At 34.0% G+C, this 25,811-nt stretch overlaps 1 protein-coding gene across 12 annotated transcripts in view; it reads right to left on the bottom strand.

The window, feature by feature from the left end:
- Positions 1-25,811, bottom strand: part of POT1 (protection of telomeres 1) — a 120,142-nt gene that overhangs the window by 34,995 nt on the left and 59,336 nt on the right. For 8 of the 12 annotated variants that reach the window (XM_081800154.1, XM_081800153.1, XM_081800161.1 and 5 more), the window contains 9 exons: positions 23,749-23,805; positions 21,540-21,696; positions 19,303-19,508; positions 15,762-15,897; positions 12,700-12,788; positions 10,808-10,899; positions 8,998-9,103; positions 7,595-7,827; positions 4,009-7,466 (listed from right to left, as the gene is read on the bottom strand). In XM_081800154.1, the coding sequence (XP_081656280.1) occupies positions 7,640-7,827; positions 8,998-9,103; positions 10,808-10,899; positions 12,700-12,788; positions 15,762-15,897; positions 19,303-19,508; positions 21,540-21,696; positions 23,749-23,805 (1,031 nt within the window). In that variant the 3' untranslated portion in view covers positions 4,009-7,466; positions 7,595-7,639. Of the gene's footprint in view, positions 1-4,008; positions 7,467-7,594; positions 7,828-8,306; positions 8,575-8,997; positions 9,104-10,807; positions 10,900-12,699; positions 12,789-15,761; positions 15,898-19,302; positions 19,509-21,539; positions 21,697-23,748; positions 23,806-25,811 lie in introns of those variants that run through there. The other 4 variants (XM_081800159.1, XM_081800160.1, XM_081800158.1 and 1 more) reach the window with 4 other exon arrangements.

Genomic DNA, 25,811 nt, shown 5'->3' with positions numbered 1-25,811 from the left:
CCTTCCCGAGATGATTAGAATATGAAGCCACGGTTAAGACCCACCGACTGGTCCAGATGCTACATCGAGGTGCTTCAACTCAAAACACTTTCAGGATAAGGCAGTTAATATATCTGAAGCAAGCAGATACAGACCCCATCCTCTAACTTCTAGAATGGTACTAAATCTTTTACCTGCCAAGGAATCACCTGGGGAGATTGTTATAAATGCAAATTAATAAACCTCAGCCCCATAAAATCTTTGTTCAGTCTCCATCAAAACTACCTAGCGGCGCCTGGATGGCTCAGTCGTTAAGCGTCTGCCTTCAGCTCAGGTCATGATCCCAGGGTCCTGGGATCGAGCCCCACATCGGGCTCCCTGCTCAACAGGAAACCTGCTTCTCCCTCTCCCACTCCCCCTGCTTGTGTTCCCTCTCTCACTGTGTCTCTGTCAAATAAATAAATAAAATCTCAAAAAAAAAAAAAACTACCTACATTTTATTTTTAAATGCAAATTTCTGGGTCCATGATAACCACTGCTCTAAAATCACTTTACATGCTAATACATTTTAGTATTCTCAGATTTTGAGTCTGGGCTCTCAAATAGGAGATGATCATTTTATTCATTCGAGAAATATTTCCTGAGCATCTATTATAAAAAAGGAATGTGTAGGCATTGGGTAAACAGCAGGGAATAAATCCAACTCCTTCCCCAAGGAGTTCATATGCTGCTGGGGAAAGGAAACAGTATGAGCAAATAAATATATGTCACATGGGTAAGTGCAAGGGAGAAAAGTCAGTCAGGGGTAGGCTTTCTGATAGGGTCACATTGCTACAAAGGATGTGAGAGAGCGAACCATGGAACCTGGATAGAGCTCAACAATGTCCAGACTGAAGAAACAACAGAAAAGTACAAAGTCTGTGAAGGGAGAGCTTGCATGGTATGTTGAAAAGACAAGGAGACCAGTGTTTGGACAAGAGAGAGAGAAGAAAAGTAGTAGTATAAAATGTCGAAGAGGTGGTAAGGAAATGGACCACATTGAGTGCTGAAGGCCAGGTAATCTCAACTCTGTGTGACATTAGAAAACACTGGAAAATGACATTATCTGCCTTATGTTTTAACGGATCAGCCTAGATACTGTATAGAGGATATACTGTGTGGGGAAACTGTAGGAACAGGAAGACCAACTGGGGAGCTATCGCCGTAGTTCAGGCAAAAGAAGATGGTAGCATGACCAGTGGTTAAGAAGTAGTCAAATTCTGGATATATTTTAATGAGCGTACCATGATGATTTTTTCAAATGGACTGGATATGGGCCATGAATGAAGAGAGGGATCAAGGATGACTAGATCTAATGTTTTGGCATTTAGAGCTTAGTAAATTTGGTATAGGTAAAATACACTCCCAGCAAGTTCCTAGCCGGGTACCAGTGTGAAGCTTGTTTTATTTATAACTTAAGCAACATCTTCCATGGAGCACTGAAGGCAAAATACAGGAGTACATATCATCCAAATGACTGTGATTCATTAAAACCCATATTCTTCCTGACTTGAAACACTGAAAACAAGACAATTATTTCATTACCAGTAACTAGAGTAGGAAAAGGTAAAAAGAGCTAATTTTCTCAGTGATATTTATATCAGGAGGGAGTTGATTTTTAATACCAGAAAAATACAAATTTTTCCTGTAGTAATTAATGCTTCTAATAATTCTTGAGTATGTGGAGATATTGGAAACATTTTACATTCATCATTAACAATTAAAAAAAAACAAGAAAGTACTTCAAATAAGAGCCAAAAGGTGGACAGTCCATGGAAAATTCCCCTGCTCTATTTCTTCCATCTTCAGAGTTTACATCCTACCATTTTGGATCAAATTTCTGCATTTTTAAAAAGTACTATTAGTTACATAAAATATTCTGTTTTGTGTGCCTAATATAAAAATCCACCTTGCTACTCTTTGTCGAGATAAATAAAAGGTTTGTATCTACTAAAGATATAAGAACTTTGTTAATAAGAGCAGTGTAACCTGTTGCATTTTTCATGTATAGTTAAGTTTTGTTCAAAGCCTATAGTATCCCTTAGGTTAGGAACAATGAATTGTTTTAAAAGTAACTCCCCTATTTGGCTCTTGTCTTCTTGCCCTATTTCAAAAGATTGGGTCCTATGTCTGTCTTTTATTTTAAACCATCTGAAATTCTTTGTGGATACAGATACTGTATGAATAATAAATGAATGTAAATGTATGAGCTGACTTTTAAATACATACCTATTTTGTACTCTGTATTCTTTTTCTTAAACTCCATTCAAGCTTTGATCATTGTGCAGAAATATTTGTCAATGATTCCAAAATTTAAGTACAAGTTTATTGCTCCTAAACCTAATCTAATGGGAATAAACACACAGGATTTCCTATCTAACCAAATAAAACCACAACTATGCCTACCCACTGCAAGCTATGTTTTCATGTGACTCACAAGTTAATACTTTTGATTTTAAAATGTGTTCTCTTTCCTAATTACTGTTACAGAAGCTTGAGACAAAAAGTCATTTAAAAAGTAGCTAATTTGGTACAAGATTTTAAATTCTAGAAGGACTCTGCCCTCCAATGGAGGACAAAAATCTGCTGAGGAATAGAGTAATATGTAAAAACAAACTGACACTTATCTGCAAGTTCATATTTCAAAGAAGGGAAAAATCATTCTGAAGGAATAGGAAAAAAAAAAAAAAGGTATATACCAGAGATTCAGGGTTGTATATAAAAATGTACTTGTTTAGGGCACCTGGGTGGCTCAGTCGTTAAGCGTCTGCCTTCGGCTCGGATCATGATCCCAGGGTCCTGGGATCGAGTCCCATATCGGGCTCCCTGCTCAGAGGAAGCCTGCTTCTCCCTCTCCCACTCCCCCTGCTTGTGTTCCTGCTCTCGCTGTCTCTCTCTCTGTCAAATAAATAAATAAAAAATCTTGAAAAAAAAATGTACTTGTTTAGAAACTGTAACAATATTTGATGGAATATATTAATAGATGATAAGAAGGCTTTCAATGAACACATGCTCCAAATCTTCAGACTATTGTCAACAGATGAAATGAAAGAAACTTTTCACACAAGTTGAAAACGTCTTAAAAATGTCTTTCTTTGGTAGTTGTGGACTAGGTTGTCAGGTAAATTCTAATATAGTACCCTGCAAAGTGAACTCAAAGCATAGAATAAAACCAAGCATGTGCACGCACACGTGCACACACATGTGCATGCTATACCAATGTGCCTTTATGGCCTAGATTTCAAGGGGAAAAAATAGACAGTCTCTGAACTATCCATGTTTCACCAGCTGGCACATCTGAGGGAGAGCTCCCATATACATTAATGCATTATCCTTATCACTGTAATTGATACCTAACACTGTTCTCAATCCATCATATGCAGTCCTGAATGGAAGGACATTTATCTCCATGTAAGATGACCATCACTTCGAAACCCTAAGTGATCTCAAATTTCTTAAATCACAATACTGCAGAGAAAAATAATACACGGTGCTACTGATTCATTCCCTGGCTGCCAAATGAAGATGTGATCTCACATACCTGAGCACACTGCAGACTTCCTGTTTAGTGAGTTCTGATACTATTTCCAAGTACCAGAGGGAAGAGAAGAAAGATTACTAGGCCCAGATTTTACCAGCTGACTAGGTCTTTTTCCTGGAGTGGGAAGGAGGCTTTGACGCCATCCAGAGATCCTGCAGGGCAAACACGGGAAGACATATCTTTATTTCCCCTCTAATGATGTTTTAGAACTTTAGGGTGACTCATCATGGCCATCATAAAGCCTTTTTTGTAATGAAAAGCCTTACAGGAGGCATTCTCCTTTCTTACATTAACATAAATTCTTCTTTTTCTACAATGAGTCCTTTGAAGCATTAAAGAATATCTCAAGACAACTGTGTCGTGGCAGAGTCCTAATCTGTACTAAAAGTTGGACAGGTCTTCAAAATTCTCATCACCTAAGAACCTCCAGTAGAAACAATGAAACCAGGTCCCAGGGGCTTCAGATTTATTTAAAGGGAAAATAACACCAGACAAATCACAGACTAAAGCAATAATAATAAAATATTATTATGAATAACTATAAGGCGATAAAGTCAACAAAAGAGGTAACATGCATACATTCCTATAAAAAATTCCAAAACTGTTTACAGTAAGAAATAGAACACTTAAATAGACCAAAAATCAAGATAAAAATAGAAAGTGAAATAATCAGAGAATTCCCTAAAAAGTTACTTACGCTGAGTAATTACAAACAAGTTTCTCCTTCTATATGTATTGTTATAAAGAACAAGGTCTACTTTATAAAGTGACAAAAGTTGCAGAAATATATTTATAGCATGATGTTATTTTTAAAAAGTATACATACACATATTTACCCATTCTTAGGGAAAACAGTCTGGAAAATTATACACCAAACTGTTAAAAGTGGTTTCCTCTGGGGTACTAGTTAGAGTAAGAATTAGTTCAACTTCATATACTTCATGCTGTTTCAGTTCTTACAAATACGTATTACTTTTATTTAAAAGAATTCTGGATAAAAACAAAACTTGGTGAAATACATGGTCAAAATTCAAAACACTGAAAATAATCAGAAGAATCCAGCTATTTCCCCAGATACCAAGGAAAGTTTCCAGAAAGTGTAGAAGAGAATTGGCTGGATTGAGAGTCACAAATAGTGACAAACTCATGCTTTGACTTTGGAAACAGACGAGCACAGCTGGTTAAAGATTCTGGCCCATCTCTGTGACCTGCAAGTAGCTACAGCCCAGGAACTATATGGACTCAGAAACTGCGTAGCCAGTGCCCCATTGTGTGGAGACTGCTTTCTCAGGTAGACAGAGGTGTATTCAGCTTCTTCTATTCCATTCACACCAGCCTCTCTATATTCATTCAGAAACAACTCCCAATGTGCAACACGGCCTGGTATAAAAAAAAAGAAAGGGGGGAGGAGGGGGAATTATGCACTGCATCTCGGCCGGTATAGTTCCCTCAAATAAAGCAGTATAATGGAGTGCAGGGACAGAAAGAGCATGTGAGCAGTGCACTTTTCATTATTGTGTAATCGACTGCCTCAGATTTTCTAAGCTATGCCTTCTCTTCCTCATACTGAACAGGGCAGGGGCTAAAGAGACAATCCAGTAGTATCTAATGGATGCTGCAGAGAATGGAATTTGAGCAAAAGGCTATACACAAACTACATGCTTAAATTTATGTAATTTTATATCTGACAGGAAGGCTACCATTATTCACATGGACAGTAAAGGGGACGTGGCTCAAATCGGGGCACAGTGAATGCCTGTCTACTTGTTGCTCCAGATACAGAATTCTCCTAGCTTTCCCGGGTCCTGATAAAGGTAAGATGCACACATCATTACTGGATAAACACTAGGTATTAATAGAACTCTTCTTGTTCAAAGCTGAAAAGCTAAAAAACAAATGAGGACAATGTGAGGGTTTATTTAAAAAAAAGAGAAAAGAGCAATGACCTATCCCAGTAAAGATTCATGTGAGGAGTTTTATTTTATCAACTTGGAGACAGCACTGTGACCTGACGTACCTTCTGACCCCTCCTCTTCTAGACTCGGTGCCTCCTGAAGAGAAAATGGCTCTCTGGCCTTCGTATCCCCAGCATACCATTGATACTGAAATCAATCAGTTCATTCACAGGGTTCCTAAAACTTTTCCCTGAAGATGTTTTGAACTAAGAGTTTACACCCAAAACAGCAGCATCAGCCTCTTTTTCTACCATCTCCGACAAGATGGTAATTCAGTGATGGGAGATGGGTAGTTAGGTCTGGGGATGGGCTAATGTACTCAGGAACTAGAATTTGGAATTATTATGAGCAGAGGAAATCGAGTATTTGAACCTTTTTTGCCAATAAAATGTTAAAAGCCTTTTGAGAGTGTAAGAAAACATAACACTGACTCCTCTCATAATCTGTTTCCAATGTTACTTCAAATACGTAAGGGAGGACTCATTTGCAGAAAACCCCATGCTAGCTTGTTGCCCCAGAATCCTGGCATGGTTGGCAGTGCAGCCTCTGAACACAGATTACCAGAACACACGTACTGACTAGCACTTAGTAACCGTGTGAACTTCGTGAAGTAAGCTCACCAAGCCTCAGTTTTATCAGGAAAATGGTTGTTGCGAAACTCAGATATATGTTAAATGCTTTGCACAGTTCCTGTTGTATAGACAGTCTTAAGTATCTGCTATATTGGCATTCCTGCTTTGATTCTTTGCCTCCAATCACACCTCAACTCAACAAAGGGCAAATAAAGAAAACAGGTGAAATATGTACATTAATTTATTCTTCACTAATACTGAACTAGGCATATGTGTATGTCTTAGTCTTTACCAAATAATATACATACGTCTATACATATATACAAATATATACAAGTATTTGTATAAAACTGAATATTCATGATTTTAAATTTCACAAACACTGTCAGATAAAAAGCGGACTACTCTTTGAGTTAATATCTCATTCCATGTTCAGTCTGAAATATATATTACGTAAGACTATTAAAAAAGGGTAATGTAAGTCAGTAACATTGTAATAAACCTGACTGCTTTATCAGATCAAGGTGCAATGCAATAACTTCTAATATCATGTAGAGAAACAAGCAATCAAAAGCACACAATTCAGGTCTTAGAAAATGGATTTATCCTAAATTGGTCTATAGCACCGGAAGACAGCAACTCTGCCACATACACCTAAAGTAAACCACTCCTGTTAAGTATGCTGTAGCTCACTCAGAAGAGCACTTCTCCACAAGACTACTTGTTTAAGCAGATCCCTTTGTGCAAAACCAAACCGCTAGCCGTTACATACTTTGCACTCAGTAAAAGCTGAGTGAGTTAACGTAAGGACGTTTTCTAACCCCATACCCATGCTAAAATCATTAACAATGCTGATATAAAAACCAGGGTAGGAAAAGAAGCCAAGCACAGATGGTGGCGGGCAGACAAATTAGTGGCTGACACATGGAAAAAACAACAAGGAAAGTGATTTTTAGTGTAGGGTACAGAACAGGTTCTCCGAAAGGGCTGCAAGGGGTAAATGAAGACAGTCCTTCTTTATTCCCCTTTCTCCTTTATGCCCCTAGCCGCCACCATACCGGAAATTTTGAGCAAAAGGAACATTTTTAACTTATTCACAAGAAGGCATTAAGATAACACAATGTTATTTGTGAAAAAAATTTACACTGTGGTTAAAATGAAAGGTAAACTATATAGTTAAACCTTTTACATGTTTTATAACAATCTCACAGAAAATAATGTTTTCTAAAATTACAGTATTTTACATATGCTAAGCTGAATGACAATATTAGATTACATCTTCTGCAACTGTGGTGTCAAAAATCTGATAGCAAATTTGCTGCTCTGTTCCACTTGTGACATTATACGACTTGATGAAGCATTCCAACCACGGATATGCATCTACAAATGAGAAAAAAATGTTACTTAACCATTAAAACTAAACAAATACCTCTGAAATATGTATCTAAGCATAATGCTTAGCTAGAAAAATTAAAATTTAATTTAGCTTGAAAAGTAAATACACTTACCAAATTTAATATTATCTACTCTTCCAAATACACACTGGTTTCTTGTTACTGTTTTGTAACAATCCTAATTTGATTTTTTTTCCAACAGAAAACAATAATTAAATGTAGGGTTTTCCAAATGTTTGACAACAAAGGCAGCAGCCATCTCATTCCCAACTTTTCTTCCTTTTCTTCCTGCTGCTGACCTCCCCAGGTTTTTTTGTTTGTTTGTTTTTCTTTTTTTTCTTGGTTGACTGCAAAGAAACCGAACCTGAGGTTCACATCAGCTCAGGCTCTTATACACCTGACTAGCTGAAACTCCCATCAGGTACCAGGCACTGAGTCCAGACAATGTTGGCAGCTGTAGGTGCTATTTCCAAGCTTCGGTCATGACAGCAATAAATCTATTTAATATTTCTAGAAAAGTTTCTTAATGCTTCTTCAAGTTCAAGTTTAAAAGTCACTTAATATAGTCAATATTGGCAAGAGTCAAGCAAGACAGGCACTCTCCTCCACTGCTGGTAGAACTATAAATAGGTAAAATATTCTTGAAAAGCAATCTGGCAGCATGTATCAAAAGCCTACCAAACCCGTGCTTTTTAATGAGACGTTTATTTCAAGAAATCTATCCAAAAGAATTAAAACCAAAATCAAAGCTGCCATCAAATAAAAGTATGTAAGTTAAACCTTGTTACAGATGTATAAAAGCTATCTTTTTGGAATTGTTACAAAATTCAAAGACTGACCAGGGGAAAATAAAGGCCGATTAAAAATAACCTAAAAAAATTAAACTGACAGCAGCTAAACCTGCAGCTGGCAAAATTTGTTACTGATGAAAAATTGTTAGAAGAATCAAACTGTCTTACTATGATTGAGGTCTTCAAATTTCAATGTAAGCAGAAATAATGGCCACAAAAGGAAGTCAGTGGCAGTAGATGTAATTGATACAATTTGACCTGAACATCTGGTTGATGAATCAAATGTTATCCAGACAACTACAGCTGATAAAAAACAATTAGTAAAATAAAAATGCATAAAACCTGAAACTAGTTAATATTATGATATTAATAATATGAACAGAAATTCATGAATGAATTAAACTGGCTAAATGAAGCCTGTTATAGAAAATGTTTGTCAAAATTTCAAATGTTTGTATGCATAAAAACAGTATCAAATGTCCTTGTGATCAAAACTGCCTCCCCTTTATTACATTTCAAAAAATTTAAATATCTTTTCATTTCAGGAACTATGATTCTTAACTATTTTCTCCCTGCCATTGTCTTCATCAAAAGGCAGATCAGACAATAATTTATTTAGATTCAGACTTCAAAATTTTCATACCTCTAAGTCTACAGATTAGATACATGTTAAATACTGTTTCAAGAAAAAGAATGATGAGATTGTTAAAAAATATTATTGCCTACCAATTTTTATTCCTGAAGGACAAAACATATCCAAGATCATATCCATACTCTGCTGAAGGCCATCATTGATTAGGATTTCTGATGCTGGGATCTGGAAGAATTTGTCCTTAAAAAAAATTATAGAAGAAAAAAGGAAATTAATCTTTTTTTTTTTTTTTAAAGATTTTATTTATTTGAGAAAGAGAGAGCACTACCAGGGGGAGGGGGGAAGAAGGGGGAGGGGGTGAAGCAGACTCCCCACTGAGCAGGGAGCCCAACAACAGGCTCGATCCCAGGACCCTGAGATCATGACTTGAGCTGAAGGCAGATACTCAACCGACTGAGCCACCCAGGTGCCCCGGAAGTTGATCTTTTTTTTAAAGTCATAATTAATATGAAAAGTATTTCAATATTATCTAATTAAAATAATCTAGACTATTTTATTCTATCAAGATTGTAGAATTCAGAGTTCTAGTCTGAACTCTTAAAATATGATTTACTACTTTAATCTAAAAACAGTATTGAGATATACATATAAAAAATCCCATTAACTGCTCTGACTTAATGATAGTAAGAATAATGGTATTTAGAAGAGTGAGGTCTATCATTCTCTTTGTGTATAGGAAAAAATCTAGTGTTAAGTTTAAAAGAGTATAACATATGTTGTATATTTATTTTTCTTTCCTCTATCAGTTTATACTATACTTTCTTGAAAGAAGGGATTTTGTTTGCTTTGTTCACTGCTATAACCCCATCATATACAACAGTACCTAGCACACAGCAGGTGCTCATTAAATATTTATTCGATAAATGGACAAATGAATTGTTTAGGTGGGAGGAAAAATTCTCTCAACCTTATCCCAGATTGTTTCCCAATGTGTGCAGTAAAAAAATTCGACCTTACCACTAACAGAAATCTGGCATCTGCCCTTGGCTTCTGGAAATAATCTTTAAGCCCTTCGAATATGCCTGTTAGGAATGTCCTTGTTTGTCACACTAGAGATACAGGGTGCGGAGGTTGGGGAATGTGATATTAGCTTGATCTTCAGAGGGGCTGAAAACTGAGATCAGCCATATGGGCTGTCAACCATGACTACATGACAGAGCCCCAGTGAAAACTCTAGACACTAAGGCTCAGTGAGGCTTCCCTGGCTCTCAATACACAATACATGTGTACTGTGACACATCATTATCAGGCTGGTAACACTGTCTGCTACTCCATGGGAAGAGGACAACTGGATGCTCCATGTTTGGAACTTCCTGGACTCTGCCCTATGCAGCTCTTCCCTTGGATGATTTTGATTTGTATCCTTTAGGTGTAATAAACCGTAATAGCATTTATAACTTATAGGAAGTTACTGGGAGTCTTTCTAGTGGATTATCAAAACTTAAGGGTGGTACTGAGAACCCCCAAGCTTGGAACTGTTGTTAGAAATGAGGGAGGTTTATGGATAGCTCCCTAGCTTCACACAATATAGCCACCGACCTTCCAAAGTAATTTAGTTCCCTTTAATATGGAAATGTGGAGACTTCAAAAACCTAGTGAAATGCTGCTAGACAGAAGGTGTGCTCACACCTCTGCCTTTGGCTCCTGGAGCAAAACTGAAGAGTCTCTCCTCAAATTCCTATTCTTCAATTTATCATTACATGGATATTAAATTTAGAGTCAAATCAAAACAGGATAAATATACAGACACCTTAATTTATGTGCTTGCATTTTATTTTTTTAAGTTGTCTTAAATCCTCTCAGTAATAAAGTAGGAATGAATAAATACATTAAAATTAAAAAAATATTTTACTTAGAAATATCTACACTACCTCTGTTACTTACAGAATCCATGAGATAAGCTTCCAATACTCCTGTTCCATCATCAAGAGTAAATGTCATTACAAACACATGTTGAAGGGGTACAATACCCAGTACTAGTGAAGGGAAAAAAGATCAAACCATATGAATCTTCTATTCCATAAAATCAAAGTAAAGTAAAAATTGTTGTATGATATTGTTAGTTTTGTTTATTAAAATAATTTAAGATAAACAACTTATATATATGCCTTTTGTTCTCCAATAACAATATATATTAAACTCATTTAGCAGATTCATTTTAGAACATTACACTATACCTAAATAGCGGCAATGACTCATGAGCATTGATGAAATATTAATATAATGTATCTTTAAAATGAGTTGATAACTTGATAGAAAACATAAAAACTCATTCATGTACTACAATTCATTGCATGTTAGCCTCATAAAAGACAAAATTAAAATACCAGAATGTTCTAAAAAAATTTATGATTTTGTAACATCTCTCCCCTTTGTATTATAAATATAAGGATCACTTATTTTTTAAGATATCATCTAGTTGAATGGACAAAAATGTCAGAAGATGAGGAAGAAGAAATTAAAGAGATATTAAATGATATGAAAATTCATAGGTTAAAATGGTACTTTGTGTTTGGAAATGGGAGACATTTAATATGTTTATAAAATGAAATACTGTCTTTCATTTGTGGAATCCATATTTAAAAGGATTAATTAAGGGACAAGTAAGAAGAATAAATCAGAGTACAGAGAAATGAATTAGGGCATACAGACATGACAAAAATTGTTAATACAGAGGACTTGATTTGTAGGATTCTAAAGGTCTCCATAGGTTAAAACTGAGCTAATACCAAGAAGGGTGAATGTAAAATCTACCCTGAGGGACCACACACACAAAGAATTCCATTAAGAATGGGATGGGGAGACCACGCTGGAAAGCAGGGAGCTCAAATGAAAGGAACCTGGAATTTCACTGGACCACAAACAAAATATGAGATAGCAGTATCATACAGTTAGATTGCAAAGAAAAAAAAAAACAAAACCAAGTACAAAAATAAATATCGATACAATAAAATTTTCAGGCTAGTAGAAGCAAAGTGTCCAATTTTAGAGAAATAAAGGTTTTCTTTATATTCTGAACTGTCCAACATTTGCAGCCCTATTTGCAGCTTTTAATGCCAAACTTTGAGAACATTGGTAAAATGAAATGTTTACTAAGGAGGAAAACAAAATAGTAGGGAATGTGGGAAAATACCAAATGAAGTGAGGGTGCCTAGTTGGAAAAATAAAGACTCAGTGAAGGTTTGACAGATACCTTCAAATGTGCAAAGCCTGTTAATCTTACAGAAGGCATGTATTCTAATTCTAGTGGACAGAATGTGGTCCGTAGTTTTGCTTCACTAAGAACTACTTAAAAATTAAGGGGTATGTTGCCTTGCAATGTAATGAGTCCCCTGTCAATGACAGAGTTTTAAGCCAGTGCTGGATGATCACAGTTAAAGAATATGATATAAAAAGTTTCTTATTATTCCAGCTAAAGATGTGTAGTGGGTAAAGAGCTGTAAAAGCCATCTCTAAAACTGTTTTTAATACAAAAATACTGTGAACTGGAGGGATTTTTCAGAATCTGTATTTATGATTAATAATCACTACTAAAACAAATTATTGAACATTAAATTGTAATGATTAAAGATACTGGCAGATCCTGGAAGCAAGTTTTCAAACATTTTAAACTTCACTTTATACTTTTATTATAATCACCGTGAACTGTTTTAAGTAAAGTTTAAACTTTAGCTCAGTCTTTGCTCTGGTTTTACAATATCAACAACTGAAATAGAATCAGTGAGGTGACCTTATACGAACACAGTTATAGTTGCAGGACACAGAAATTTGCTAACCTTCTGCCACAGAAGAAGGAATCCATGGTGTTTTATCAACCAGGGAATTTAGAGTTTTTATTGGTCTCAAAGTAGAACACTGTTTACATCTGAAATTAATGACAGAAAAAAACCATAGGCATTTAAAAATAATTATTATAACATTTAATTATAACTTATCTTCACTGTTCAAACATGCAGTTTGAAGTTAATTATTAAACAACAGTGTTGCACCTTTCATATTGTAATGCACATATTACAAGCAGAATTGTAAAAAAAATAAGCTTTTTACAACAGAAGCAATCAAAAAGATAGTATGGTTCAGAATAAACAACTAAGTTGAGAACAAGAGAGAGGGTCCAGATTCACATTGTTAATTAATTTGGCTGATTTTGTTGGCAAAACGAGAAAGTTGAAAGAGACATCTCTGAGGACTCTTTCATTTGATGGCTCTGTGATAACAGCTAAGGTCTTAAGTAAATATAACCAATAGGAGAAAACTATTCTCAATAAGGAAGTCGGTACTAGCAAGACTTTGAATAATATATTCAGTGAACACATATTTAGAGGTTCACAATTTATAATGCCTAATATTATACTTATCTTTTGTAATATAAGTCAATCTGAAACTATAAAATATACTAAAAATGCACGTTATTTAGTATAGGTATTTTGATTTATATACAAACATACTTTAAGTACAAGTAATTATTTTTTATATCATCATAAGATTAGATGTTGATAAGAAAATATACTTGAATAAAAATATAAAAATCAATGTCCAAAGGTTCATGCAGACTCCTTTTCATTTCTAATCTGGCGAAAAACAGAGGGTCCCTATATTAAATATTCTCCTCTTCCACCCTTCAAATACATAGATACTTCTTCTTTAACAGAAAAAGGCAATAGAATGAAGACATATTATTTCCTTAAAAACAGGCTGTGATATTAACTCTAGACATTGATAAAGCAAGTATGCAAGCTAAAAATTAAGTATACAAATTAAAATATAAGGGTAACAAGTAAAAATTAAGTACAGAATTCATTACTTCCAAATCAGTAAAAGTGGGAAAAGGGGAAAATTAAGAACATTTTTATAAATGAATCCAATAGAAGACTAGAGGAAAAAAATAAGCTAAATAATAACAAAAAAAGGGGAAAGAGTAGACGTGTGAGTGCAGAACATAAAACATAGAAATAAAACCTAAATATATCAGTAATTAACATATTTTAAACTCATCTATTAAAAAACTAAAATCTAGTCCTAATTATTTATTTATGAGACTTCCTAAAATGTAACAACAAAGAAACATGAAAGCAAACCATCAAGAGCCTCAAAATATACAAAGCAAATACTGACAGAATAAAAGATCACAAACATACCACCACAGAGGACATTAAGCACACTCTCTAAGTGATTAAACAGACAAAATTACAAAGGAAAAAGAAGTTTTGAATATGATTAACAAGCTTGTCTAACGGACATAACTAAACACTATTAAACATTAAACACAGCTATTAAAGAATACATGTTCTTTTTAAAATATAGGCAATATATACAAAATCTGAACAAACATTTTGGGATAAAGCAAAGCTAAATGAATCTCAAAGAATCATTATGATATATATCAAGCTATTTGGTTAAAAAGTAATCTAATTAAAATACAAAAAAGGGGCGCCTGGGTGGCTCAGTCGTTAAGCGTCTGCCTTCAGCTCAGGTCATGATCCCAGGGTCCTGGGATCGAGCCCCGCATCGGGCTCCCTGCTCCGGGGGAAACCTGCTTCTCCCTCTCCTATTCCCCCTGCTTGTATTCCCTCTCTCGCTGTGTCTCTCTCTGTCAAATAAATAAATAAAATCTTTAAAAAAATAAAATAAAATACAAAAAAAGTATAGAACCTAAAATGCGTCTGTGAGAAAACTTCAAAACACAGTTAAATAATTCATGGGCCTAAGAAGAAATCATAATGAGAATTAGGAAACATTTAGAAGAGATTAAAAAAAAAAAGAACAAACACCACTACCTATCAAATCCTGGGTTAAAGCTATGGCCATTTTCTCGGGGAAATATTATGGGCTTAAATGTAAATATTAAAAAATATACGAAAAATTAATAAGTGAGATAAGCATTCAATTAAAAAGGTTTGAAAAAGAAAAACCAAAGAAACCTAAAAAAAGTAAATGCAGAAAATAAAGATAAAAAAAGAAAAGCCAAGGAAACCTAAAAAAAATAAATGCAAAAAATAAAGATATGAACAATAATATAACAATAGCGAGTATCAGAACAAATCTAGTTGCTTTGGCAAAAAAGGTAAAAAAAAAAGGTGCAAATAATATTAAGTGGATTCATGAACAAGGTGGAGATTTAAAAATCATCAAAAGTACTATAAACACTTTTATGTCAATAAATTTAAATTTACATAAGAGATGAAAACTTTTCTAAAAAAAAATCCATTAATAAAATAGATTCAAGAAATAAAAAACCGTAAGAGATGTATAACTGTTAAAGAAACTGAAGCATTAGTTTAAATTCTGTTTAAAAAGAATCAGGTCCAGAAATCTGAATAAAGTAACTAAAACCTAAGTAAGCAAAATCTTTAAGATTTCACAAGCATTTTGATAAATATAATCATATTACTATTTTAAAAATTTGTAAAATAAAAGAAACCATAAAGTTAAAAAAGTACAAGAGAGACTACAAATTTCTTGAAATGCATGCCTGTTTCTAATATATTCTGATTATCTTCCAATTCCTCAGTGCCAACTACTCTGTAACTTCCTGGCACAGAAACTTTGGAATTCAATCACTTAACTTTTATGAGGATACAGCTCTGAACCTTTCTCTGTACTATTATCTAAATCTTTATGAAAGAAAACAAACGAATATTAGCCCCTGGGTTAGCCTTATACTTAGCACATTGTAGGTAGTTGATACATATGCTACCAAAAGAATAAATATATACCACAAAAATCTAGTACATATAAATTGGTATCCATTGACTATATAGCTACTACTAGGATAAAATAATAAAAATTATTGCTATGCAGTTTTTAATTCCCAAAATTCCCAGATTTGAAAGCATACCCATAGTGATGTATTTTTCCTTGTATAAGGAATGGTGCTGAAAGATCAAGGACTTCCAAGTCTTCATGGCCAGATCTCACAGGAATTACACTATGAAACTTGTTTGCAAGTTTGTAGATTTCACCAAGTGTACCTCCTATTAACAAAGAATAAATAAATCCTTCAAGTAGTACAAATATAATGAAGGCAAGATCGAGTGTCTATTAAGTAACACATGACGTATAGTAAAAGACTAAGGGGAATGAAAGAAAAAGACAATGAAGGCATGAATTTAGATGATTAATACATTTATTGTAAAATACATAATTTGTAAACTTAGTATCCTGCCCTGATTTAAGAAACCACTGCACAAAAATGCTGAGACTTGAGCAAAATACAAGGCTTGTGAAATTTTAACCATTTTCCTAAATTTTTATACAAATTGCTCTTTTATGCCAGAACACTTTGGTTAAGTATTCAAAAGAAAATAAAATTGAGAGCCAAAGTATAACAGGATTCTCATTATTAAATTTGCTATACACACTAATAATGTCTAGGTAAATGTAGTCTTGAGTTCGAAATAAATCTTTTAAACTTTCAGGTCAACTTTATATTTAAATACAGATGCAAGGGGGCGCCTGGGTGGCTCAGTCGTTAAGCGTCTCCCTTCAGCTCAGGTCACAATCCCAGGGTCATGGGATTGAGCCCTGCATCAGGCTCCCTGCTCCGTGGGAAGCCTGCTTCTCCCTCTCCCACTCCCCCTGCTTGTGTTCCTGCCCTCACTATCTCTCTCTGTGAAATAAATAAGTACAGATGCAAACAGTTCAGATAATAATAATTCATGTATAGTGTTTGTTCGTTTTTCCTGAAAAATCCTCAATACTTCCAATTCTGTGACAAAGTGGCCATTAAAAGCCGTCATGTGGGCTGAGAAGAAAGAGGATGCCCAGTGGTGCACTACTACCAGAAGGCAGTATTCTAATCACTCAAACCTACTGGTACCTTTTCTGGTGTATTTTTCACCTAGATTGATAATTCTTCCTCTCCAAGGAAAGAGAATACGACTTATAAAAATACTTTCGTGTACTTCCTAAAATTTGTAATGTTAAACTCAATTGTGAGGGGGAGCACTTCCAGCACAGCAGAGTAAGGACTTCCAAAAATACACTGCTCCATAAAAGGAAAAAGAACATTGGCCAAAACTGTCAAATTTGTTTTCGGAACTCTAGAAATTAACCAAAGTCTTGAAACAATCCAAGGAGTATTTATTCAGAAAAAGGAGATAAATCTTGGTAAGGACAGCAACTTGCCCGGGTCCCATTCCTCTTTGCACAACTTTGTGGAAACCACAGTTCTGCCATGTCATACTGCAGTTAGATTCTAGCTCTTATTATGGTTATAATACTCAGAAATACGATAAAATAAAAATAGCTTGCATTTTGATGGAACACTTTTAAATTTTAAAGTGCTTTCAGATATATTTTCATTGACTTTCATTAAAAAGTGTTATTACTCTGGATATACTTATTTACTTAATATATATTTACTGAGAACCAGCTGCATGCCTGTTGTCCTACCCTAGGTGCTGAAGATATATAGATTAAAATAAACATGTATCCTGCGCTTTAGGGCAGTTACATTCTAATAAGCAAACAAATCTATAAACAGACAGATATAATGCAAATATAATACAAGAAGAAAAGTGATCTACTGAAAGTTCATACGCTATGCAATAAGAACCACTCAAATCTGCCTGGTGAATCAGAAGACTGCTTCGTATGTGTAGATGCTCATTAAGTATTTCACATGAATCGCTGAGTAACAGGAATTACTGAGTTACTTCTCAACATGTACTAGAGCAAAAATTCTCAGAACAGCAATGGAATGGCAAAGAGGCACAGAGAAATATCCTGGGTTTAGGGTAGATATTTCTGCCACCAGTTTGATATGGCTGGAGGGTGGAATGAGAATTGAGAAATCGTAGATGAGATTGAAAGTTTGTGGGATGAGTGGTAATTAAAGATAGGATCAGGAGCTAAAGGTACTTCTTCAAGCTTCTTTTGAACCCTTAAGTTTAACTTGATTGACTTCATCACAGAATTGTGGGAGGCTGTGTAACATAGGAGAACCCTATGTTATACTTGATATCCTCTTAGCTGGCCCTACAAGGACAGTTCTTACAGAACCTGATAGGTCCAGGGCTTTATTTTGTTTTTAGAGCACACAAACAGTCTTACTCCATTTTTTGAGTGTGCATGTGTCTGTGTGTTTTGTTTTTATATCTATTTCCTGGTAGAGATTAAAATATTGCTAATGGAATAAGATACCACATTTCACTCACCAAGGTGGACAAATTTTCTTAAGTGCTAGTATATGATGATGAGGTTGGGGGGACAGATAATCTCATATGCTACTAAAGCATATGAATACTATGACAGCTTTATTGGAAAGTAATTGGGCATTTACTTAATTCCTTGTGCCCCCCTAACTACACTTCATCCAGAGGGAAGATAAAGTTCACTGTAGAGTTACTATGTCAAAAAAAAACAGGGAACAATTCAGTTCCACTTCTACCTGTACTGGGAAAGACCTAAAACTTCTCTATGATTCAGTTTTCTCATGTATAAAAAACAGCTTATAATAGTACTAGCTGAATAGGATTATTGTAATTAAATACATAGAAATGAAAATCATTTCTGGTAAACCATAAATATGTTAAAATAAAAGATGTTCATGAAAATAATACCAATGGTAATATTCATGTGTATTCATATATATATGTGTATATATATATACACACACATACACTAAAACAATTACATATTACTTTTATAAACAGAAAAATGTGAGTAATAAAAATGATCATAATCCACTGTAATAGATCAGTTCATTTATAAAATGAAACTAAAGATTTCTCTGCAAATTAAAGATGATGTTCTACTTTTATTATGGAATGTTCTCAAGGAAGAAAAGTCTCAAGGAAAATAATGAAACTTTAAATTTGGCATGGGAAAAAATATGTGGTATATATATGTGATAAACATCAGAATAAAATCAGACAAAAGTGGAAAGGAAATGCAAAAATAAATATGACTCAGTTTCATTCTTTGAAGACATATGTCGAGTTATCTTCACTTGTTTCAAGGGTCCCTTCCTTGACTTACATATCAATAGATGACTTTCATTCTACTTTTATGGAACAACAGTGACATCCAGAGGCCAAAACAGCAGCAACTGTACCTAACAAGCATCCTCTTGATTAATACTCAGCTCCACAATGAGCTTGAATCTCATTAAGATTATATCCAAAAAGGTGGACAAATGCAAACACTTGAGTTCAATGTATAACTTCAAAATGTCATTCAGATTAATTTATGTATGTGTATATGTATATATTTAAATCTACCCGTTATATATAATATATTCCATTTTACGGAAGTTAAAATAACATTTTGACTTTATATGTCCTAGGTTGCCCCTAAAATATATTTAACAATCATTAATCAGAGAAAGACATAAGCAAAAGCTGTATTCTAGTAAAACAGTAATTAAAATACTTTACCTTCTATCAAAATCAGACAGTCATTTGAAAGTGGAAGAATACCATTATTTTTTACAAAATGAACAGCAACTTTTCGTTCTCCTTGATCTGTAGTGGTCCACATTTTCGAATCATATAATGATGTATTTTGTAGTTTGATATCTGGGGTTTTACTTGCACCCTCCTGTAAAATTGCATCCAAATCACCCTCATGTGGAACTTCTTGCCTAAAATCATTGACAATGAAATACAAAACAATTGGTATAAGCTTAGAAAATCAAATTTAACAAATTATCCAATTTAAAAAAATTGTTTATATGCTGATGAGCCAGCTACTTATTTTAAAATATGGAGATAGTTCACTTTGCAGATTAAATGACTCTTATTCAACAAAAAAGGTATTTGATGATACTTCATGACTAAGTAGATCCATACCATAATTACATTAACTGCCAGGAATTTCCTTATCTGGTTTTGTGATACCAAGGATCTTATAACTATTTCTAGCACCAATTAATTCTCCTCTTGTATAGAATGTTAAACTTCTCTGTGGGGAAAAAAAGACAGCTGCCCATTCAATATCCACTTACCACCTAAGTAATTCCCCTTTCATAGGGGACCTACTTTACAAATCAACATTCTCTTTGATTACTTTTAACTTAGAATAATAATTTTAAAAAGTCACCTGGTAAAGTATGTATGCAATAGAAATGGCATGATCTGGAATCAAAAGGTCTATGTCCTTATCCTGGTTCTGTCCCCAACCAGCTGGTGTAACTTTAGGTAACACCTCTTAACCCTTCTGAGAAGATTTTATTTGTTTAAAAAAATGCTCAGAGAGGATGGCTTTGTTTGGCAAAGCTATATGACTTTAGAGAATTTGACAAACTGTAATTTAATAATACTTCAGCAAGTACCTGATATCTGTCTTTATATCTTAATTCCAACTACCATTTTAGCTCAAATGGGTAGCAGATGGTCCCCCATTTTATTTAAGGTTTGATGATCAAAAATCTCTACAAACAGTACCATACTTAGATTTTGGAGGGGAAAATATACATACATTAGTATTAGTGTACACACAGATGTGCACACACAAGTAAGTACTTTAAAATGGAAATGTACTTTATTTACACATTATATATTTAGAGGAAAGACAAATTGTATAAAAAAAGGAAAAGAGATTAAAAATAATTTCAGAATGTCTTGAGCTAATAATACATATTCATTCTAATGTCTTATAAATTTATTTATATATATAATAATTGATGTTTGGAAGTCTGATGCACTGAGAATTCTCAATGATTAATAAAAATTTAAATTATATTTAACATATTATAAGACAGAAGTATTGCCAACAAGGCTTTCTCTAACACTTACTTAGAAATTTCATCCAGGGGCACCTGGGTGGTTCAGATGGTTAGGCATCTGCAATCGGCTCAGGTCGTGATCTCCAGGTCCTGGGATCGAGCCCCACATCGGGCTCCCAGCTCAGCGGGGAGTCTGCTTCTCCCTCTCCCCCTGTGTGTGCTCTCTCTGCCTCTCTCTCTCTCTCTCTCTCTCAAATGAATAAATAAAATCTTAAAAAAAAAAAATTTCATCTAAGCAGAATTCTCTATTTAAAAATTTTAGTTATTAAAGGTTTATTTTCAAGTTTTTTTGTGAAGAGAAAGTCTCCCCAAATATATATATATATTTTAAGATTTTACTTATTTACTTGAGAGAGAGAGAGAGCGCACAGAGAGAGAGAGAGGGAGAAGCAGACACCCCCACTGAGCAGAGAGCCCAACACAGGACTCAATCCCAAGACCCTGAGATCATGACCTGAGCCGAAGGCAGACACTTAACAGACTGAGCCACCCAGGTGTCCCTCCTCAAATATTTTTATAGTTTATTATTTGTTTGCATGTATCAGAGCTACTAAATTGAATTTCAGATTGCAAAAAAGCACCTACTTATCATTACTAAGAAATATCAGAACGATTTACTAAGATTTTAGTATTTTCTCTTAAAAACGTTACCACTGGAGCACTGGGTGTTATACGCAAACAATGAATCATGGAACACTACATCAAAAATTAATGATGTAATGTATGGTGATTAACATAATAAAACAAAAAAAAGTTACCACTGTTTCAAAATACAATACACAAAGTCATAATTTACTCACTGCCAGGACTTAAACTGATATATCTGAAAATGTATATTCATAAACATTATGAAATAGAAACTTCCATTTTATTATGGAAAATACTTACAGTGCATGACATTTAGGACAATGAAGTTTAACAGACTGAAAGAGTATTCTCGGCTTATATGACCTTAATTTTGCTCGAATACGATACTGTTGAGGAGCGTTTTGTTTCAAAATAGCACATATTGGGGTTTTCTCCAAATATTGATGATCTGTAAGTACTAAAAAGAATTTTTAATTAGAATAATCTACAAGAATAAGAATATTCATAATATAAACTCCCCAAACCAGATACAGAATTGAATTATTTAAAGTTATATTGTCAGCTTTGTTAATATTTTGCCGCATTTATCATCATCATGTCTTTAGCTCTCTCTCCATATGTATCTCCTTACAGATTCATATATATGAATCATTTGAAAATAATTTCCAGATATCATGCTCCTTTATCCCTAAATATCTCAGTGTGTATTTCACAAGAAATTTCATTGTCCTATTACAGTGCAATTTCCAACTTCAGAACCTATAATACTGATGTAAAATTATCACTGAATCAACAGACATTATTCAAATTTCTCCATCTGTCCCCCCCTTATAATGTTCTTATTCAGAATTTTATTTTCAGGTCCAGAATCCAATCCTGAACCATGTATTGCAATTATTTTTCCTGTCTCTTTGGACTCCTTTAATGTAGAACGGCCCCTCAGCTTTTCTTTATCTTTCATGACATTGATAATATTTGAGGAGTAGAGGCCATTTATTTGGGTGTGTCTGGTTCTGCTCATGATCAGATACAGATCATGCATTTTTGGCAGTATGCTATACAATAAGTGATACAATTGTCCTTCTCTGTATCGTATTAAGAGGTATATATTTTATCAGTGTTTTCACTCCTGGGAATGGTAACTTTGCTCAGTTGGTTATGGTGGTACTCAGCAGATCTCTCCACTATAAATTTATTATTTTCCCCTTTATAATAAGAAAGTACATGGAGAAATATAAATATCCCACTCCTCAGTAAACATTTAGGATCCTGATAGTTTAGGACCTACTGATGATTTACAACTAAATCAATTATTACTATCATGGTTGCAAAATGATTTTCTTCCCTAACTTCATCATTCCTTTTACATTTACTAGTCATCTTTCTATTGTAACTAAGAGCTTTCCATTTAATCTCACTTATTTATTCATTCATTTGTTCTCTTATTTACTACCCACATGGACCAATGGATTACTACTTTATTCAGTTTTATTCCATCGCTAGTATTTTTTTATTTTAATGCTCATATTGTATCAAATTTGACATGCTCCATTATTAACTGAGAACTTCTTTACTTTCTGGCACAAGATGTTCCAGACTCATCTTATAATTCTCCTGTTCCAATCCTGGAGTCTGCTATTTCTATAAGCAGCCCTGACTCCTTTTAAGGGGGAGTATTATTTATAAGCCAAGATTTGTGCACCAGGTGCCTTCACTGCTACTGGGACGTGCCATTATTTCAAAGCCCTTTAACTGGACAGAGATAGGGTATATATGCACACGTGTTCATACCTATACTTACACACATGCACCTATATGAATATGTATTTGAATGAATACATATATACAAAGACCTATTTGCATCGACTTCTGTATCTGTGTATAAAACCATGAGTACACACTGACACTTCCTATTCCAATAACACCACCACAAGCTTCTTTCTTTGAGCTTTCTCCCATTTCATAATTATATGTTATTTCTCAAATAATGAGAAACTCCTATTTTTTAAGAGTATATTACAGAATTTCATTTAATAGACTTGTGCTTAAAAATATTTGTTCTTAAATTTTTTTATCTGAGCTGAAGTAACAGAAAGAGGGCATCTGACAGATTTACTATCACTGCTAACAAAGTTTTGGGGTATATTGTAAGGAGCGCCTTTATGGGCACACAGCTAAGGGCACAGCATGAACAGATAAAAATTATGTCGTATAAGATATTTTATGTTCTCAAAATAAGCCCCATTGCACTGTTAAATAGAATATGTTTTATAAATCTTACATATATGTGACTTAATTATATAGTCAATGTAAAAACATGTATCTTTCTGGGTTCCATTTTATATAAGCCACTTAGGATGAGGGAGGGAAATAAAATATAAATAGGGATATATTTTTGCTCTCATGGATATCTGCTCTCAAAATTAGATAGGAACAAATCAGTTGGTAACAATAGACTTTATTATGCACACTATTATACCCACATTTCAAAAATGAAACATGGTCTTACTTGTAGCTGATAGTTGCTGACATCTTTCTACCTCATATAGTGATACTGATCCAGAGCCTACAGGAAGAAGGGAAGAAGAATTATACAGTTTTAAAATCCATTAAAAATCCCATGTGTCATTGAAAACTATAAAACATTGCTGACTGGAACTGAAGAAAATCCAAATAAGAGTAAAATTTACTATGCTCACGGACTGGAAGGCTCAAAACTGTTAAGACATCAATTCTCCCCAAATTGATCTGTAAATTCAATACAATCCTAATCAAAATTGAGGAGGCTTTATTGCAGAAAAAGACAAGAGATTCTATCACTTAAGTGAATACGTGAAGAACCTAGAATATAAAATATGATCCTGAAAAAGGAACAAAACTGGAGGATTTATACTACCTGACTTCAAGACTTACTATAAAGCTATAATAATCAAGGCAATATGATACTGGCATAAAGACTGACAAACCTATCAACAGAATTACAAAAAAAGCCTAGAAATAAACCTGCATTTCATTTTTGATAAAGGCGGCAAAGCAATCCAAAGGGAGAGCAAAACTCTGGTACTGCAACAACTGGAAATTAGTATGAGGAAACAAAATGCTTACTTCACACCATACTACCAAGTATTTCTGGCCGGAAAGCCCAGAAATAAATCCACATTTATACCCACTTGGTTTTTGACAGACACCCAAGTCATCTTACAGAAAGGAAACTAATGGTGCTTCAATGACTAGAAATTCATATTGAAAAAAATGTCTACCTCATACCATACTACTAGGAATTAAAAAGGAACTACTAATACATGCAATATGGATGAATTTCACAAACCTATAGTACGTAAAAGAGTACATAATATATTATTCCATTTATTTGAAGTTCTGGAAGAGGCACAATTATCTATGGTGCAAAAAAAATCAGAATTTATGGGGCTGGAGTGGAGGTCAGGACTGGCTGGGAAGCAGCATGAGGGAACCTCCTTCAACAAGCATGATGTTTTAGGTTTTTAAAGGGATCTAAGTTACACGGGTTTATATATTAGCCAAAGCACATGGAATGGTACACTTAACTTGTCCATTTCACTGCATATAACTTTACACCAAAAATTTAAAAAATCCTCAACAAATATTGAATTCTAGTTAATGATATTCATTCTGAAGTGTTTAGGAGGTGTATTTATGTCTGCAACTTACTTTGAAATATATCAAAATATAAGATGGACTAATGGAGTAAAAGGCAGAGAAAGTATATGACAGAGCAAAGAGAATCCAAGTAGTAGGTATATTAGTGTTCACTATACAACTGTTTCAATTTTTCTGTATGTTTGAAAATTTTTATTATTTTGGAAAAAACACATTGTGAAAGAAACAAAGGGAGAAGTAAATAAGATAATAAACTTACTAAACTGAATAGGATGACTTGATGAACACTTAACATAGGATTTTACTTTAACAAGAAAGCAGAAGTAGTGAATATAGTAATAAGTTTTAATGGTGTTTTCTAAAATGAAGAATTTGAGACTAAAAAAGTATCCATATTTTGCAGTTACTTTAGCTTACATTCTATTACATATAGTAGTACAGTATGTTTTTATAATTTATTTTATGTGGCATCATATACAAACATATGAAACTGTCCTTCTTCCTCAACATCACTAATAAATGGCATAAGAATCCATGACAAGAGAACCTGAATGGACAACTTAAGCTGGCAAAGTATAATTTCAATGAATCTGATTACTTAATATCAGCCATTCTGCATTAAATGAAAACAATGGCAATAAAAGCAGTCAAATAAAAAGAAAATCAGTGTAAAATATATACATGGTCTCCCACAAACTGATAAAAAAAAAAGAAAGGTTAAAAAATCCAGCAGAAAATCAGGTAAAGGGTAAGAACAGACAATTCAAAAAAGAGGAAGTAAAAAGGGTTGATAAATATATAGTATTTTCAGGTTTCCAAGTACTCAAGGAAACTAAATAAGATATCACCTTATATCTGCCAAACTGTCAAAATTTACATATAGTGGTAACCTCCAATACCACTGAGAGTGTGAGGAAAGGACATTTTCCTACA

Source organism: Leptonychotes weddellii, chromosome 12 (assembly GCF_054177405.1).
Source record: "Leptonychotes weddellii isolate Sample4059 chromosome 12, ASM5417740v2, whole genome shotgun sequence".
In the NCBI taxonomy this organism is placed as follows: Eukaryota; Metazoa; Chordata; class Mammalia; order Carnivora; family Phocidae; genus Leptonychotes; species Leptonychotes weddellii.
Note: the sequence above shows the minus strand (reverse complement) of the source record. Positions and strands in the feature narration are given on the sequence as shown.